At 38.7% G+C, this 18,881-nt stretch overlaps 1 protein-coding gene across 2 annotated transcripts; it reads left to right on the top strand.

Moving 5' to 3' along the window:
• The first annotated feature begins 2,200 nt into the window (after positions 1 to 2,200).
• COPB2 (COPI coat complex subunit beta 2) lies at positions 2,201 to 18,852 on the top strand. 2 transcript variants are annotated; one of them, XM_059822595.1, is made up of 22 exons: positions 2,201 to 2,264; positions 4,022 to 4,159; positions 4,772 to 4,858; positions 6,337 to 6,463; positions 7,565 to 7,713; positions 8,886 to 9,032; positions 10,356 to 10,455; positions 10,596 to 10,738; positions 10,960 to 11,159; positions 11,757 to 11,867; positions 12,142 to 12,230; positions 12,311 to 12,417; positions 12,714 to 12,857; positions 13,384 to 13,514; positions 13,816 to 14,023; positions 14,255 to 14,365; positions 15,192 to 15,406; positions 15,681 to 15,773; positions 15,853 to 16,033; positions 16,208 to 16,276; positions 17,965 to 18,054; positions 18,509 to 18,852. In XM_059822595.1, the coding sequence occupies exons 1-22, from the start codon at positions 2,262 to 2,264 to the stop codon at positions 18,602 to 18,604; spliced, it is 2,739 nt and encodes a 912-aa protein (XP_059678578.1). In that variant the 5' UTR covers positions 2,201 to 2,261; the 3' UTR covers positions 18,605 to 18,852. The 2 variants fall into 2 exon arrangements, with proteins under 2 accessions (XP_059678578.1, XP_059678577.1); XM_059822594.1 differs by having other exon boundaries at positions 17,962 to 18,054.
• The last annotated feature ends 29 nt before the right edge of the window (positions 18,853 to 18,881 follow it).

The following is an 18,881-nucleotide window of genomic DNA, read 5'->3' as shown; positions in this document are numbered from 1 at the left end:
TCTATGGTCTTAAAGATGTCAAGTAGCCACAAAAGTAACGGGTGACAGGCAAACCCAAGTTTGTGCCCTTCCTCCAAGGTAAAGAAAATGCTAGATTTTTTCCAGGCCCAAGAGGAAATAGCCAAACGCCCAGCATGCACGTGTGTTGCCAGGTAAGCTGCAGCACGCACTACCACGCAGCCAAGCAGGCAGGGGTATGAAAGGGGCAACGAGGAACTTCAGAACAGGGCAATGCCCACAAGAGGCAAAGTTTCCTCTGTTCTGGTACTCTGGAAGAAAATATTTTGTTCGGGTTTTTTTACCTGAAGAATATCTTTCAGTAAATAGGCATAAGAATAGCTGTTGGGTCACATAACAGAACCCGAAGTAGAGATTTTGTTCTATTTAATGTCTGTATTGAAAGTCTTCTTAGAGACTCCCCATGGTTCCAGCTACTTTGTATATAACCCCTGGTGAAATAATGGCTAGTACAGGACATATAGGAAAGAATATGAAAGGAAAACAAATATATAATAATATTTCCTCTGTATACCCATTTAATTTCCAGTAATTTGTGGATCATGGTCTTCCTGACTCAGAACGGGTACCTTTGTATCTAACAGCTGTGAGGATATTTCTTATTCTTAATTTCATTACTTTATTTCATTGCTTCTCTCCTACTGTAAGGTCAGCCTTAGCTTATACCCTGTGCCTCTTTTCTGCACTTTAGTTTTTCTATTATTACAACTTCCCAGGAGAAGCTAACGGCAAAGTAATTTCTTCCTTTCTCTGCATTATTTTCTTGACTAACAAGCTCTATTCCTTCATCTTTCACTTACCTTCCTTGCTGTCTTTGATTTCCCTGTAATACCCTCATCTCTCTCTGGACAGGTCCTCGTTGAGTTTTTCAAGAAAAAATGTACAATGTGCGCTGTTCATCCCCCACTCCTTACATTCTCTAATATGGGCTTCCTTCCCCTACATCTCTTCTTTCAGTGTCCTAACCTGTTCTTTCAGTGTTCCACCTCAGCTGTCTAAAAATCATGAATTAGACTCAAAAGTCATAAGTTTTACTCAAATCATTACTTTTAAGCAAGCTGATCCAGATTCTACATCCTGAAATTCTGTACTCACCCATACTGGTTGACAACATTGTGCCCCTTTTCTTGCTCCAGGCATTTCTCTTCTCACTTATTTTCATCAGGGTCTGTTTTTTCGAATTTTAAGTATCTGTCTTTTCTGTCTTGCTCTCTTGGAGTGAAAATAACAAAGGTTGAAGTAATCTCTCTCTCACCCATTTGTTTGTTTATGTCCTTCAAACTGTAAACACTCTTGGGCAATGTAATCCCTCATACTGTGTCGTAGGATAGAGCACATGGGGCCCCTAATCCCCAGGTGAACACCTGTATCAAAAGGAGTATTTTCTTTAACTGAATCCCAATGAGTATAAATATCCTCTGTGTTATTCTTCTCCTTTATACAATGAAATGTGGGGGTTGCAATTTTTAATTAAAGATGGAATTTCGATCTGGCAGCAGTGCTTGGATAAATTTTCTCAACAGTGGTTCCTTGTGCTTTGGTGCTTCCCAAAATCTCACATTCCCCGTGACATTTCTGCTAGATGCTGTTTGGGGTTGCAGTATCTGCAGCTTTAGCTGACAAAATGATTAAGAAGAGGAGAAACGTGTCACACAGTCTTTCACATCTACAAGGTCTGCAGGGCTGACCAGGCTCACGTCTTTCTTGTTGAGAGAGGCAAGCAGGGCTCCTTCCAGGGCCTTGCTCCAGGGCCGTCACACTCACCCCTGAGGACCTGGCGCCTCTGACCAGTGTCGCCATAATGGACACTGAGAGACCCCACCGAGCCGGCAAAGCGGAGCAGAGGACCCTTCTCTTCTCTAGGTCGCTCACAACCCAGCAGAGCCTGGTAGCTCTCCACCACCGTCATCTAACCGAGAGGTCCAAGGTCGCACAAAGGTGGTGGCTGAGGACAGTGCGCGCCTCACTTCAGCTGCCGCCACGCGCCGTTCCAGCCACCCTGAGGCGACAGGGGGGCGCGCTCGCGCGCGCGGCAACTACAACTCCCAGCCTGCCCCGCGACGCGCAGCCGAGGCGTTTTCGACTACATATCCCGGCATCCCACGGGGTCGTCTCTCTCTCGCGAGGCCCGGGAGCTCCGGCGCCGCTCTCGCGAGAGCGGCCGGTCCGGAAGCTCCACGTCGGAGGGTCGGAGCCTGCCCGGGCCGCAGAGACACCTCAGCCGTCGGCGGTGACGCGGGGCCATGGTGAGTCCGGGAGCCGCTCCGCGAGCGAGACCTGCTGCCCGGGGAGCGCGGCGGAGCGGGGGTCCGGCCTCGGGAGCCAGGCCTGGCCCGGGCCGAAGCGGGCGGCGGCCCGTGGGGGCGAGGGTTGAGGGGCTGCCCCGGTGGGTGCCGCGGCCATTGATGACCGGCGGCAGCGGGGCTGGCCGAGCGCACTGCGCGCAAGCCCCCGGTGCAGGAGGCTTGAGAAATCAGTCCTGAGCTGGTTTTGCGTGGCCTCGGTGAGGTAGCCCAGCCTTGCACCGCGCAGCTGCTGCTCTGGCCGGCTCCCCCCGCGCCTCAGAAAAACAGGGCAATTGGACATGAACTGAAGAGCAAAAGGCCTCACAGGGATGAGGGCCTGAGCAGCCGCCCCGCCAGGACGAGCCAGGAGCCAGGCCTGGACGGCTGGGGCCCTTCTGCACACTGCTTGGCCCTGCCCAAGGCGGTTGGGTTTGGCTCTGGGCAGGACAAGCCGGGGACGTCTGTGCAGGGTCTTCTTGCTCTGTTTGACCCGGGCTTCCTGTTCCTGTGCTACCTGAAGAAGTCGTAGTGTTATTCTGTGATTTAAGTTAAATAACTTAATAAGAAAGCAGCACTTGAAAGGCCCCTAGCATCATTATGCTTGAAGTCACAGAGCCGATCCCTTGGGCTATGTTACCAGTGTGGTATTCATCAAACAGACCGAACAGTTGTCAAAGTGTTTGGAGTACATGTTGCAGTTGACCTCTTAGATCAGACATAGTCTGGTCCTTAGTAGCAGTAGATAACAGCAGTTCTAAGGATAAGAACAGAATCACGTGCAATTATCTTGCATACTTTTCTAGTATTTACGGCAGGAGAAATAAACGACAGGTTTGTTCTCTAGCGTCAGATGCCATGTCCGTAAGTTACGGGTACTACACGATAGCAAGGTAACTCTTTCTCCTTGCAGAACCTAACCTATGTAACTGCAGGTTTTATTAATTTTATTCTGCTACTTAACACGTGCGGCATTCTTTGATCAGATATTATCCATTAAGTTCTCCGAGATAAAATGTCAGCAGCATTAAGTGAGTTCAACAGTCTTTGAATGTCTAAATGAATCTATAATGCTTCAAATATTTTAGAAAATCACTTTGCTATACTTCATGCCTTTTAAATACTCTGGCTTTACATTGCCAGGGATGAAAGTGGAATGTCAAAGCCTTCTTTATAAGGGGAAGACTTAAACTTTTCCCTTCCCCCAGTTTATACAACATACATAGTGTTCCATTCTAAAGCTTGATGTTGGAATTGTGAATGGAAATAAATTTATAATGGGCAAATGTTATTGTGTTCCACTGTGATAACTGGCTTTTCCAACTGGTTTTTCAGGTGAAGGATGATTCATTTTCTATCATTTGTATTAGAAGTAAATTCACTTTGCTTTGCTTCAGTAGTTCAGGGACACCAGGAAGATGTGCAGTGCATCTCTTTTTTGACGGTACTGGAGGTACTTTTTACAATATGAAAAAATTGTGAATTTCACAAAAGTAAATTAAGTGGACCCATTGCTATTAGCGGGATTGTGATGTTGCTAGAAACGCCTGCAAAAACAAATAAGCAGATGGATCGAAAAAAGTAGTAGTCTTGTGTCTGCCTGAAAAGCAGGATTGACTCCTTTTATTTTAAGGTTTAACGTCAGTTTTCCTTCTTCCATCATATTTCTGTGCCAGTTTTATGTTTAATAACTTGGTATTCTCAATTCTTTTCCTCTGTAGCCTCTCCGACTTGATATAAAACGGAAACTAACAGCCCGGTCTGACCGGGTGAAGAGTGTAGACTTGCATCCCACAGAACCATGGATGTTGGCTAGCCTTTACAATGGCAGCGTCTGTGTTTGGAACCATGAAACACAGGTGATGATTTTGGTTTTCCTTTATTATTAAATCTTCATAACTGACAGAAGTATAAATTCTATTTTTCAATACTAGATAGACAAGAAGAACCTTAAATCACTGCCACTAATGACTGTACTCTCCCCTGTCTTATTATAAAAGTCACTGTAACAATAGATGATGAATATCTTTAGCTGTGATTTTAATGGTGTTTCATTGCCTATAAATTTATTTTACAAGAATTATCTCCTTTGCAGATTCCTTGCAAACTAATGCCTTTCCTTCTGAAAGATTAGATGCCTCTGTCTTGTACCTGCCATCTGTATTTGTGAAGGTTGGAGGAACTATTAGACCTCTACCTGTTTATCAAGTGTAGTTGAAATTGGGCAGCAACTCCAAAAATATTCAGAGGTGGGGTTGGGTTAGGAATGAAAGGAGAACATAGAGGTGATGTTAAAAGAACGGAACAGGCAAGTATCTCCTTCCCTGGACAGGTATGTTCCTTTTAAAAAGTGTGCATGTAGTGTTGTAAGATTCTTGGAAAGTTGCCAAAGGCAACATAGTGGACACTGTTAAGAAAAGATGAACTGATTATTTTCTCCAGTGCTATAAACTTACTATTTTTATTTTTAGACTCTGGTGAAGACTTTTGAAGTGTGCGACCTGCCAGTGAGAGCTGCCAAATTCGTGGCAAGGAAGAACTGGGTTGTTACAGGAGCTGTAAGCTATCATTGTCTACTGAATTCCATACACAGTAGCACTTTCTCTAATTTATTTTCATGCCATTCCTTTGTATGTCACATAATAATATTATTTGATATGAATTTGTGGAAGAGAAAGGAGTACTTCACTACAGTTTCCCAGAAATTTTCTTCTTTAAGTAAGCTTAGAAAACTAAACTTTTCATTTCAAAGGAGAGCAACCTAATATGGTGGCTAATTCTGCATGTAGTCCAAGGTAGATATAGGTTCAACTTTTATTGTCAACTGGAACACACTCAGCGCCCAATTTTGACTAAATGTTAGTAGTGCTACTTTAACTAAGAGGAAACTATTGACTAGCCTAGGTAAGAGAACTTAGAAGTTACTTTCTACTTTTGTTCTTGGTTATACTGAAATAAGTTTTTTAGAGTTTTACTCACCCTAGAAAAATACCCTCCGTTTATTCAATGAGTCTACTTTGAGAGGAGAAGTTTTATTCTAATTTTGGTAACATCTTTTTCTTGATGGAATGAATGTGTTTTGTCTAAATTGAGGTAATGCCTAAAATTTTTTGTCTCAGTTCTTTTTTTTTCCCTAGTCTTCAGCCCTATGCACAGAGTAAAAAATTTCTTGTCATTTCGTTGTCTTATGCTGCCCTGACACAGTTACTTCAAGTGCACATAAATTAGCACTGTTTCCCAAGAAATACGACACTGCCTCTTTGGCAGCACAAGAGTTCAAACAGCTGCACAGGAACTGGATTAGTAACTGATGAAAGTTAGTCTCCATTTTTATTTTTATCAACTTAATTTCACCTGGATCAGTTTCTTGATCTGATTCAGTGTCCAACTGTATTTGTCCTAGCAAAAGTAAATACTTTGGATAAAATAAGTAGCGTAGAGTTTATCACTAAGTTTCATTTACTCTGATGGCCTTGTAAGTCACAGTCCCTTCTGAAAGCTTTACCTGATGTTTTATTCCTTGTCAGATAGTTCTTAAAAAAAAAAAAAAAAAAAAAAAAAAAATTAAAAAGGTTTGGGAATACTACTTTTATTAAAAGTGTATCTGAAATAAAAATATCTTTCCTGCCCCCCCATCTCAATTTTAAAAAATAAAGTTGAAATCACTTTATTAACATCATTGTAAATTTTATGTTGGAGAACCTTGCTTTTCATTTTCATATAAAGCATTAATAATTTTAAAAGCCGTTTTGCATTTTCCTTAATTTAAAAAAAAAAAATACTATTTTAAATACATCTTTTAAAGACAAAATTTTAGTTGAAGTTTTCTTCTTTTCATAAATGCCTTGGAATAGGATTGGGTTAATTTATAGACTTCTGAATCAAAGTATAATTTGTATCATTAGCGATGTACAGAAAATACATTTTCTTAAAATTTTGTTAGAGGCGGAATGTTTTTTCTAGCTACCATGCATTGAATGTAAGGTGTAGTATACGGAGAGTCATATTTTAATGGCAACTTTTCTTCCTTTCATAGGATGACATGCAAATTAGAGTTTTTAATTACAACACCTTGGAAAGAGTTCACATGTTTGAAGCACATTCAGATTACATTCGTTGTATTGCTGTGCATCCCACACAGCCTTTCATACTGACAAGCAGTGGTAAGAGTTCTTTGGTGTATTTTTGTATTTATTAACCAGCTATTCTGAGGCTTCTGTTTTCTGCCTAGTGAGGGATTGCATGTTTTTTCCTTTTTCTGTTGAAACAGGAATCCTTAAGCAAGTAGCCAATATGACAGCTGTCATTTCATGTTATTTCTTTGCTAGATGCATTCATGTTTTTTTTAATGGAATATCAACTGTACTTACAACTTAAATTATAATAAATAGCTTATGTTCTTGTCAGAGAAGACGGAAGAACCTTGTTGCTTAATATCTGCCAGAGGAAAGGTTCATATATGTGCTAATTAGCTGTTATTTGAGAGTTTGCCACACTAAAGTTATGGTTTTTAAAAAAATTACATAACGGTTTGGAGTATGTTTTCAGCTGGCAATCTGACTTGAAGCAACACATAACTTTAATCTTTTCTCCCAAAATACTACTGAGTTCTCTGTTATTTGCGGTGATCTGTGTTACTCAGGACTGGAAGATCACAGTATCCCAACAGATCTTGCCCAAGACATCTACATTGTGCTACTCAGTCCTTTTCATTCCTGGAAACCTTACTAATACAGTCAGAGCTCTGCAAGAATGCAGAGAGCCTTGTGAGTCAGAAGCACCGTGTATTTCTGTGTTTTGCTGTTGAAGCTAATACACTTACACTTGAAATAAAGGTATTGGGAAGCCAGCTTGATTGTCTCTGGTTCCTGTTCCTTAGTGCTCATTAGAGTAGGTGCTGCAGAAGAAAGCACGAATCCAATTCCTTAATATCTGCCCAGTATTTTAAGATTAATAATTCAATACCTTAATATGAATTGTTCATCTCCCTTTTTGAGACACATGTATTTCTTATTTAATTTATCACCATTTTACTGGACAATCTTTGAGAAACTTGTACTCCTGGTGGTCCTTCTGCAAGGAAGGATAGGTAATCTTACAGATGAAAAATACATTATTAGCAGTGCCTCCTTTCAAGGGGGAAGGGATGAGTGAGCCTTTAACTTGAAAGGTAAGGATTATGTAGTTTAAGAAGGTAGGTATCAAGAATATATTAAACTAACTGAAGCTTGTTTTTTTGGTTTTTGTTTTTCTTTTTTTTCCAGATGACATGCTCATTAAACTCTGGGACTGGGATAAAAAATGGTCTTGTTCTCAAGTGTTTGAAGGACATACCCATTATGTCATGCAGATTGTCATAAACCCAAAAGACAATAATCAGTTTGCCAGTGCCTCTTTGGATAGGACAATCAAGGTAGAGAAACTGTATTTTGGCTTTTTTTTTAGTAATTAATTAATTATCAGACAGAGCACACAAACAGATAATACTGTATGGACAATGGGTCAGAATACTTAAAAGCAGATGCAATAACAGAATTTTTATTGAACAAAGACCTGAACATTGATCGAGTTGATATGCACCTACTAAGTAATTCAGTAATCTTACAAGATTACCTGTTGCCTCTAATCACTGAAATGTGGTTCTCTAAACTTCAAGTGCTGCATTTCCATTTGGATTACACAGAAATATTGGGGAAGGATAATGGTTATACTGTCAATGAGTAGTTTGGGAGAATTGAAACTATATATATAGTGGGTAAAGCCTTTAACTGTGTGCATTTAAAAAAAATAGTAAAGGCGTTTCTGCCATTATTTTCACATTCTTGACTCTCTACCTATTGAATTGTTTGCAAATGTGTCTTCAGCCTTCTCATGGTAGACACGGATGAGCCCCATTTGCTGTGAAACTATTACTAAATATCTGGGCCTATAGATTTACAGTCATCTGAGCAGTAAGACTTCCTCACATTCCCTATAAATTATCAGTATATTGGTTGTAAAAAGCCAGTTTTGATTTCAGTCATCCTCAGATGTTGAGATTATGTGCGTATGAAAGTTGATTTGATGTGATAATCATGGGAAAGTAGCAGTATATCTACAGCTTGATTAATTTTGAGTCCTCATTTAGCATGAGATTTTTTTCATTCATTTAATGTAACTGGAAAAAATAAAATTGAGGACACAGTTGGGGGCAACCCATGTATGCACAAACAGTTGATTGCTTTTTCTAGGTCTATTAGTTAAATTCATAAACAGATACTACTTCTTACAAACAGTGTCTTATATGGTTTTATGTCCTTAAAAAAAAAAAGTTGAAAGAAACCAATTGCATTGTTTGGAGGTGTGAGCACAGCGTGTGCGACTCAGCATGTTATTTCTGTTTATTGGGCGAGGGGGGAAGGATTGGTAGTTTGATAAAGAGTTCTTCAGGTTCTTCACCTAAGAAAACAACCGTGGCTTTGGAATTCCATATTCTGTATCTTTGGAATTGTAAAGTACATCTGAATACCTACTCTGTTTGGCCAGGTTGACCTGGATGCAAAAGATTGATAAGTACATGTGGTTGGGGTTTTTTTTTCTGGGAAGGTGTGGCAGCTTGGATCTTCTTCACCCAACTTTACTTTGGAAGGCCATGAGAAAGGAGTAAACTGCATTGACTATTACAGTGGAGGAGACAAGCCGTATCTCATTTCGGGTGCAGATGACCGGTTGGTTAAGATCTGGGACTACCAGGTATGTGTTCAAATCTTCATAAACTTTTGTGCAGACTGACATAGCAAAACCATTAGTGAAGAAATAGAAAAAGAGGGAAAGGACTTGAATACACCAACAGATTTTCTTCTTTTTTCCTTGGAAAGAAGGAAGTGGGGGAAATATTTCATGACATGTTTTTCAGTTAAAAAAAAAAAGTATAAAAAAAATTGTTAACCCTTGTGAAAACCTGCTGTGAATTTAAATAACCTCGAAGTTAATTTGTAGAATTAAATTTGACATAAGGTTTATATTATTAGCATTAGGTTTTTTTCTTGTAACTTGGTAATCCCTACCTCTTGGACTTCTTTTTTTTTTTTTTGTGGAATGAGGTGCTCCTCTTCTATGTTCAAATATAAATATTATTCATGTATCAGCTCTTCCCATCCTTTCACTTCTTACTCATTTGTCCTTTTTTTTTTTATTCCCTTCCCTCTGTCCTTTTTCATCCTATGCACATTTACACAGGATATGCATGCATTGTCACATGCAGATGCGCTTGTACTTGACAGTTTGCAGGGGTCTTGAGGTTTGAATGCTCTGCAGGGAAGAGAGAGAGATCAAATCCAGGGACTATTGCTGGAACCTAGAGCTTAAAAGTTCTTCCTGCGTACAGGTGTATGAGTAGCCAGAAGGGCAAGATAAAATTAGTTAGATAGTACTTTCTGGTTGTTAAAGCGTATTGCCCTAGAGTAAATCCAAGCTCTGAAGTTAAAGCTAGCGCTGTTGATTTAAGTATGCACTGCAGTAATGACTTACATAACAGTGCTTAAAATTTCGCCACCATGTACAGTTGTATACGTCAGCTACGTAGTCTAATCTTAGTTGTCTCAAGCAGAGTAGACTTTTCTTTTACATCTGTGTGAATGAACATTCTTAACAAAGACAATATTAGACCTGTCTTCACCTGTAATTAGATTCAGATGTTTTGCTCTGATGTTTGGTGGGTTTTTTTCAGTGAACTCAGCTTTCTATCTTGCTTTAATCTGTTGTGCTACCTAGCTCTGAGACAGCATATCTTCTAGGCAGAAACCCATCTGAAAATAGAGGAAAACAACTATGTCAAGGGAAATAAATATTTTCTTCTGAGGAGCAGAAATCAGCTCATTACAGTCATAGTTTTTAATATGTCTAATGTTGTTGTTTGAGCGTCTTGGAAATAAATGTTACTGGAAAAAGTCTAGAGAAAAATGTTTTCAGATAAATTTTGGATTTGGGGAGAGATTTTTCTTTTTTAAGAAATTAAGGTAAAAATGTAGCAACATGTTTATTATCTGTACCTGTACTTCCGACTTTTTTTTGCAGAATAAAACATGTGTACAAACACTGGAAGGACATGCTCAAAACGTGTCGTGTGTCAGCTTCCATCCTGAATTGCCTATCATTATCACAGGCTCAGAAGATGGTAATTTTGTTTTTTCTGATATATAAAGGACAGGGAAAGAACTTATGGGAGAACTTTTCTTGTGGTGTGGCTACACACCTCCTGCCTTCACGCTGAGTGAAGAGATAAAAGGCATGTATTTCTTCATTATTTTCTTCTAGGAACAGTGCGCATCTGGCATTCAAGCACTTACCGCCTGGAAAGTACCCTCAACTATGGTATGGAGAGAGTGTGGTGTGTGGCCAGTTTGAGAGGATCCAATAACGTGGCTTTGGGATATGATGAAGGCAGCATTATTGTTAAGGTACAATTAATGATTTGAAATGAGAAACGGTGATTCATCACTGTCCTGTGTACAGAGCAACTGATTTCTGACTCTGTAATAATATGTAAAATGCTGAAAATTTGGAATTTTAATTGGCTTTTTTAGACAGAACTAGGGTATTTCACTAGGTACGATCAACTGAAAAGAAAATCAAGAATGTATTTTCTCCGTTTGCTAAACTCTTATGCTACACTGCCTAGCTTGGTCGTGAAGAACCTGCCATGTCCATGGATGCAAATGGGAAAATTATTTGGGCTAAGCATTCAGAAGTCCAACAAGCTAACTTGAAAGCTATGGGAGATGCTGAAATCAAAGATGGAGAAAGATTGCCGCTGGCTGTAAAGGATATGGGGAGCTGTGAAATCTATCCTCAGACAATTCAGCACAACCCTAATGGACGGTAATAGATTTTAGAACAAAATACTTCAACATTTCTGATTTCTTCTTTTTTTTTTTTTTAATTTTATAATGGAAAACTTTTTGAATGAAAAAAATGACTTGCATGTGTGCTGATGGCTGAGAGCCTATGGAGAACAGGTGTATCAGAGCCAGACACTAACATCAGAGTAATAGATGGGCTTCACCTGTAAGAGCTCACAACTTAAACAGAGAAGTTGGACATTCTAGGTAGGGGAAGACGGATGCAAACAAAATGTATAAGGTAATAGCAGCAAACCACATTCTTTTATCACTTGTTTTGAACTGTTTTTTGTTAACAGATAAGCTAAATTAAAGGAAAAGGTAAAGGGATACAAGGTACAAGAGCCACTCAGTGGAGACCAGAAAGAAGAGGGGAATAGCAAGTAGCTAGGAACATGATGCAGATTAAAATCCAGTTCTGTGACTGTTTTGGAATAGATGAAGCTCTTATTCTGTCTGCATTTGTAGTGATTATATTGGGCTAGGGGCCTTTAACTTTTCAGTTAACTTGTGTGCTTGATCATGCCTATTGAACTGAACACAGATGTCTGACAAATGCATCTTTTTCCTGCTCTAGGTTTGTAGTAGTGTGTGGTGATGGTGAATACATAATCTACACAGCTATGGCTCTGAGAAACAAGAGCTTTGGTTCTGCACAGGAGTTTGTATGGGCACATGATTCTTCAGAGTAAGTGTTGCAGATTTTATACTTTGTATTAACTTATATTTGCTGCTGCTAGTTTTCAGTTTGTACAAATGGTAAACTGGCCTGAAGATTGAAACCTGTGTGGATAATGAACTTTAGATAACTGTCCTGCTTTAGAATTTCCCATTTGTAGCACTCTGCTAATTTTTGAAGATAAATCAAATGCAGTTGTTTTGTAGCAGCTTATGATCTTAGTAATTTGCTACTTTGGAAGCTGAATAATTTTTTTTTTTTTTACAATGTAATCTCTATTTAGATACGCAATCAGGGAGAGCAACAGTGTTGTAAAGATATTTAAAAATTTCAAAGAGAAGAAGTCATTCAAACCTGATTTTGGAGCAGAAGGTAAGTATTTACTTTTAAAATAGGTATGTTGGTGCATTTTTTGCACAATGTGAATTTCGTCTACCTTTGTTTTCTTGCAGGCATCTATGGTGGCTTCCTGCTGGGCGTCAGATCTGTTAATGGTTTGGCATTCTATGATTGGGAAAACACAGAACTGATTCGCAGAATTGAAATTCAGCCCAAACATGTAAGTTTCTAGGTGGGACTGAAGATACTTACCTGTCTGTGTTTACTGATTTTAATTTTCTTTTTTTTTTTACTAGACTACTGATTTTCTTGAATGAAGCCAAGCTGTCAGTCATAAAGTAATAACATTAGTTTATCTCAGTCTTTAGCAGACGGGGAAGAAAATCCCTGTATGTGTTCGCTTCTCAGGTCCTAAAGCTTCTGTTAGAGTTAGTATGTTCTAACCTTAATTTTTACATCCCCCTTTCTTAACCCGGGGTCTCTAAAACAGTGCCATTATTGATTCTGATGATACAGATTTTCTGGTCTGACTCGGGTGAGCTTGTCTGCATTGCTACAGAAGAGTCATTCTTCATTCTGAAATACCTATCAGAAAAAGTTGCAGCAGCCCAAGAAACACATGAAGGTGTCACTGAAGATGGAATTGAAGATGCTTTTGAGGTACCTTCTATTTAAAAAATGGAATAGGATTAGAGATCATTGACGCAAGTCTTCCCAGAGTATAGCAAATTCAGTCCTTATCATAGTCCTATTAAATTTTAGTTTCCGGAACATTGAGTACCACACAGTGTACATCTGCCTGAGGAACACTGTTAATCATTTTATTTGGGCTGCCGGGGGAGAGCATCCCTGTTTGAAACTCATGCTGTGAAATGTCAGAAACAAAAATTTCACAAGGAAAGTTGTCTTTTGATTATCTTGCGTAGCGCTTAGTTTGGTGCTTGTTTCCTAGATTTATAACTGGTTTAGTTAAGAATTAAGGTAGAGATTTCATGTTCCAGCATTTTTTTAGAAACTAAAAGCATTATTTGGGTACTTCCAATGTGTATCTAAACTTATTTGTGCAACTTGCCCAACTATGTACTTAAGTATAGAATATTAAATTTAAATGTGAAAATGCAATACTATCTAATACTATCGAAAAGTACCTTTCTGTATATCTAATTAAGTCAAACTTAATTTGCAGGTTCTTGGTGAGATTCAGGAGATTGTGAAAACAGGCTTGTGGGTAGGAGACTGCTTTATTTACACCAGTTCTGTGAACAGACTCAACTACTATGTTGGAGGTGAAATTGTCACCATTGCCCATTTAGACAGGTAATTTGCTGCATCGGGTTATAAGCAAGTGTTAAAGGTTCTTTCAACGAAGTTAGGACAAGATGAACCTGGTCACCTGCTTGCCATGCATTACTGCTTTTTCTTACATAGCATGGTAATGTATGTTCTGAGGCAGTAATGTAATCTTGGAGGGAATAAAGTGTTATGTGAAAGTGAACATATAGTAAAAGTAGAATCTTTCATGTGAGTATTCTTGCTACCATAAGAACTAGCCTATAAAAAAAAGTCCAGTATTTGTTAGTGGATCTATTCAAGATGAATATTCTTTGTTTTGTTTCAGAACAATGTATCTTTTGGGGTATATCCCTAAGGACAACCGGCTTTATTTGGGTGATAAGGAGCTAAACATTGTTAGCTACTCTTTGCTGGTCTCAGTGCTTGAATATCAAACTGCTGTGATGAGAAGAGATTTCAGTATGGCTGACAAAGTTCTTCCCACAATTCCAAAAGAACAGAGAACCAGAGTTGCACATTTTCTTGAAAAACAGGCAAGAAAATTACTTCTTAGTTATCAAAAACTTAATAAATCAGTTTATTCACATTTCTAAACAAATTTGCTAAGCAAAACCCAGTCATGTTACCTGTAAGCGTAAACTCTTGTTAATAATCTATATTTATTTGAGATTATTGTAACCTTCTGTTTAGAGGGTTTTTGTTAGAGCATCTAGGATGCTGTTTGACCGACGGATCACAGTCTTACTTCCAGATTTTTATTTTAGGGCTTCAAACAACAAGCTCTTGCAGTGTCTACAGATCCAGAGCATCGTTTTGAACTTGCTCTTCAACTTGGAGAATTAAAAATAGCGTATCAGCTTGCAGTGGAAGCAGAGGTAAAAATAAAATTTTTGGTGATTCATACTAATTCTGAGTATTAGCACGAATCTAAGAGGCTCTGTAGGAAAAGACAGTGGTATCTGGGGATTCAGTACAGCTCTCTGGACACTACATAAATGCCTCCAGCTTCCTTGATGAAACTCTTCTGCCTGTAATTCAAAGGAATCTAAGCTGTGGGATGGGGATAGAAGAATGTTGTCTGCTCAAAAAGCTATAGGAACTCCTGGAGAATACAAAACTTGAACCAAGAACCAAGCCTTAATCTCCAGTATTTAACAGTGAGGAGGAATGGCAGGACTGAAGCCTCTGGGCCTTTGTTCCAGCCTTAGCAAACATAGACTGATACACTAGGAAGACTGACAGGCAGTGATTTGTCCCTTACCCGTTATTCAGAGAATTGATCTCGCAGTTCCTGTTGTAAAATAATGAAGTAGTGATAAGGAATGTTAACTTAGTTACAGACACAAATGCCTTTCTTTCATTCTGAAGGTTAACTTGGGAGCTTCCTGTAAGAGACTATTACTGTTTACGTTTTCAAAGTTATTTCTACCTCCTCCCTCCATTTTTAATGAAAACCTGTTTATTTTATGAATGGTATAGCTGTGTAATGATCTGCACATAACACTCACTGTGTCACGCTGTGAAGCTGCAGTAATCCTGATATCTCAAAGGGAAGATAAGTGTAATGATGGGATATAGTACCTTCACAAGTGAGCTTGTATTTTTCGTATTGAGTGCTCTGAAAATCTTTAAATGCCATTCAAAAACGTGAGGGTTTTTTTTTTTTTTCTTTCCCTCCCTCTCCCCTTTTTGTACCATTAGTCAGAACAGAAATGGAAGCAACTTGCTGAGCTTGCCATCAGTAAATGCCAGTTTGGCTTAGCCCAGGAGTGTCTCCACCATGCACAAGACTATGGAGGACTTCTGCTCTTGGCCACAGCTTCAGGAAATGCTAACATGGTGAATAAGTTAGCTGAAGGAGCAGAAAAAGATGGCAAGAACAATGTTGCATTTATGAGCTACTTCCTGCAGGGAAAGTAAGTAACAAGCAAGAGATTCAGGTTGTTCTCTTCTGCTTTCCGAAATGCAAAGAACCTCAGGTTCTTCAAATGGCTAACTACAGCTAACTTAAAACTTCATGGAGAAAGATTGTGGCATGTGCCTTTTCAGAAAATCTGATTCTGTTTTATGATGGCTGCTACTTTTAAAATCCGAAATGAAAGTACTTTAATAAGAATAAACAGCTAATCTAATACAAAAATTTGTCTTTATTAAATTTACTGGTTAAAATCACGTTTTAAAATCTTTCAGGCTCGATTCATGTTTGGAACTCCTGATTAAAACCGGGCGTCTCCCAGAGGCTGCTTTTCTTGCACGGACATACTTGCCAAGCCAAGTTTCGAGGTAACTTCAAAGCGCATGCAGAGCGTGAATAGTCTTGTCAAAATTAGCTGTATATAACAGATACGGTTTGCGTCTCCAGGGTTGTTAAACTGTGGCGGGAGAATCTCTCTAAAGTAAATCAAAAAGCTGCTGAGTCCCTTGCTGATCCTACAGAATATGAAAATCTTTTCCCTGGATTAAAGGAAGCTTTTGTTGCTGAAGAATATGTTAAACAAAGTCTTGCTGACTTGCGACCAGCCAGGGAATACCCCCTTGTCACTGTAAGTAAGAAGTGGGAGCTCTTATTGTCTCTAGGAGAAAAACATTTGGTGCTGTGTAAATTCAGCTTTAAGCAAGTCAGCACAACCACTTAAACATTCCATGAACATATGTTTTGGTGGTTTTGGTTTTTTGGTTTGTGTTTGTTTGTTTTGTTTTGTTTTTTTTACTTGTAGCCAAATGAAGAAAGAAACTTACTTGAAGAAGCAAAAGGCTTTGAGCCTTCTGGAGTAATGGCACCTCAGGTCAGTGTTACTACTAAACAATGAATTCTAAGAAAGAGGCAACTTTGCTATTGTATGGGAACATCTACTGTGGGCAGTACTTCACCAATAATGGACAAATGATTGCTCTCATTGGCTTGACTGTAAGCACTGCAGCTGACTTCCATGCTCTCTTGCCTTATACTCTTCTTAATCTACTTCTGTAACTACTAATGACTTCTTGACTGTGAAATTGTTTCTTTTGTGTGGTTACTTATCTTGGGTCATCTTTTCTTAGTGTATCTGAGTAATCGTAGAGTCTCACCATTGAACTCATCCTGCAGAAAAAACAATTTTGGTTGCACATACAAACACGGTCTCAACTGCTGCTTGTTTTCTAAAAGCTCAGTAGTTGGAATGTGGAAACTCTTGCATATTACAGTAACGAAAAATGCTATTCTCTGCTAGTATGCATGGTTATGGAATAAGACTATTCCTTAACTGACTGACTAGGAATCCTGTTCAATTACTTGTTCTAATCGATACCTGAAGTAATTAAAACTGATTTTTTTTTTTTTTGACCACCTCAGTTGTCCAAGTATTTTGCAGAAAACACATGACTTAAATACAAGGTATAAGCATAGAGATTGAGGCAAACACTTCAAATGCTTTTCAGAACTTAAACAGAAGATGACAACTTCTAATTCTTGCTGGTGTCAAATACACTTTACATTTGAACATGAAAATCAGAATGTGAGAGTTTCTTAAAGACAATGATGTTGGCACAGTTCTTTGAGGCTATAAACTTCTACAAGAACCACAGTGGAAACTGAGGGAGTGACAGAAAGTCACAACTCTCCATTCTGTCTGTGTTTTTTCCTTGTAGGAGATGCACTACAAAACTTCATTTACAGTTCAGAGAGGTTAGCTTACTTTCAAGTAGCTTTAGTGACTGTTTGCTTCTTGTGTATCAAAGCAAGTATCATTGAAGCAAAATCAACTTGTGTGCATATTTGTTAGAGAAGATAAAGAAATAGCGTTACAAAAGTTGTCTAAACCCGATTAGAACTAGCTTGCATTAGAAACTAGAAAACAAGACCACTAATGTTAGAAGCATATCTTGCATTCAGTTAATGATTGCGTAGAAGTCCTTAAACAACAGTTGTCTTTTACAGCTGAGGCTGAATATGAGACCTTTTTTAGGAGATAATTATATAATTAATCTAAATATGATTAACAGAATAGTACCATTGCTTCAGTAATGGTACGAACTAAGGAATTACCTTAATATAAAACTTGTGCAGCAGTGAAGAGAGAAGGGTAAGTGTTAAACCATTACAGGGTACAGGACACAAAGCCCAGCAACAGTACTTACCAAACCTCTGTGACAGTCTCAAGTGACCTAATCTATTTTCTGCTGAGGACCTTGAAAATCACTTTCTAACAGCACTTCAGTATTTGATATTAACTGATACTTTCTGAGGGTTGTTTTGATTGTATCATTTCCATCAACTGCTTTATATAAACTGGGCGGGGAAACAGTAGTCCCCAGTGGAGTGAGGACTAAAATGCTACTGCCTGTGAAGATGCTGTTCAAGAATTATTAGGGAAACTTTTGAAAGCGAACCACCATGAGAGGGGCTTCTAGGTCTGCTGCTGTGGTTTTACTTGCTTTTGTTGAAAGAATTTAAATTCAAAAGAAGTTAAGGAATCTCTTTTCTCATTAGAAGAAGGCTGAAGAACCAGTTCCATCTCCTAAACCAGAAGCGATGAAGACAGTTTTGCAGAATTCTGATCTACTTCCAACAAGAGATCAAAAGGTACTGAAATACATTTTTATGAAGGGAAGTACAAGCACTAAATTAATTAAATTTTATGTTAAAGAGCTCAACTAATAATATGATTAAACCAAGCTACTGGAAAATGTAACTTCCTGTAATAAACCCAGACAGCTTGGACCAGTACAGTGTATGGGTCGCTCCCTGTTGTATGCAGAGACTGTATGCAGTAATAGAGACCAGTTCCTTGTGGATTTACAAGGAACAAAGGGTGAAGTCCAAACACCGTTGGTCAAAACATAGTAAGAAGTTGCAACCTTGAGAGATGCTTTCCTAGCCAGAAGGCAGCTTCTCTCTACAACTTATGTTCCACCGATGGCCTCAGCTTGGTGTTTTGCAGAATGTGCAAATACATCATACAGAATCATACATCATATAAGCTAGCTAACATATAACCATATTAGTGTCCCCTTAATCTAGTCTTTTCTTTTCCTAGACACTGCTGGACTTGGAAGATGACTTAGATAACTTGGATCTGGAGGATATTGATACCACAGATATCAATCTGGATGAAGAGATCTTAGATGAGTGACCATAGTTTTTAGATGATCAGATCAGTTACTCCAAAGGAATGAAGTTTTGTGGACTATGTGCTCTGAGTCAATTTGATTTTTATACTGCAAGTGGACCATGTACATGTAAGAAAGAAAGGTAGACCCAGCAACTGTACAAAAAGAATCAGCTTCCAGTATGTTGAAATTCAAGATGTATGTCTGCTCCAGTGCATACTAAAAAATGTTTTCATTTATCAAGCAATTTAATAAACTCTTTTAAACATTCTATTCCTCTGTTCTCCATTTACTAATAAT

Source organism: Gavia stellata, chromosome 11, assembly GCF_030936135.1.
Source record: "Gavia stellata isolate bGavSte3 chromosome 11, bGavSte3.hap2, whole genome shotgun sequence".
In the NCBI taxonomy this organism is placed as follows: Eukaryota; Metazoa; Chordata; class Aves; order Gaviiformes; family Gaviidae; genus Gavia; species Gavia stellata.
Note: the sequence above shows the minus strand (reverse complement) of the source record. Positions and strands in the feature narration are given on the sequence as shown.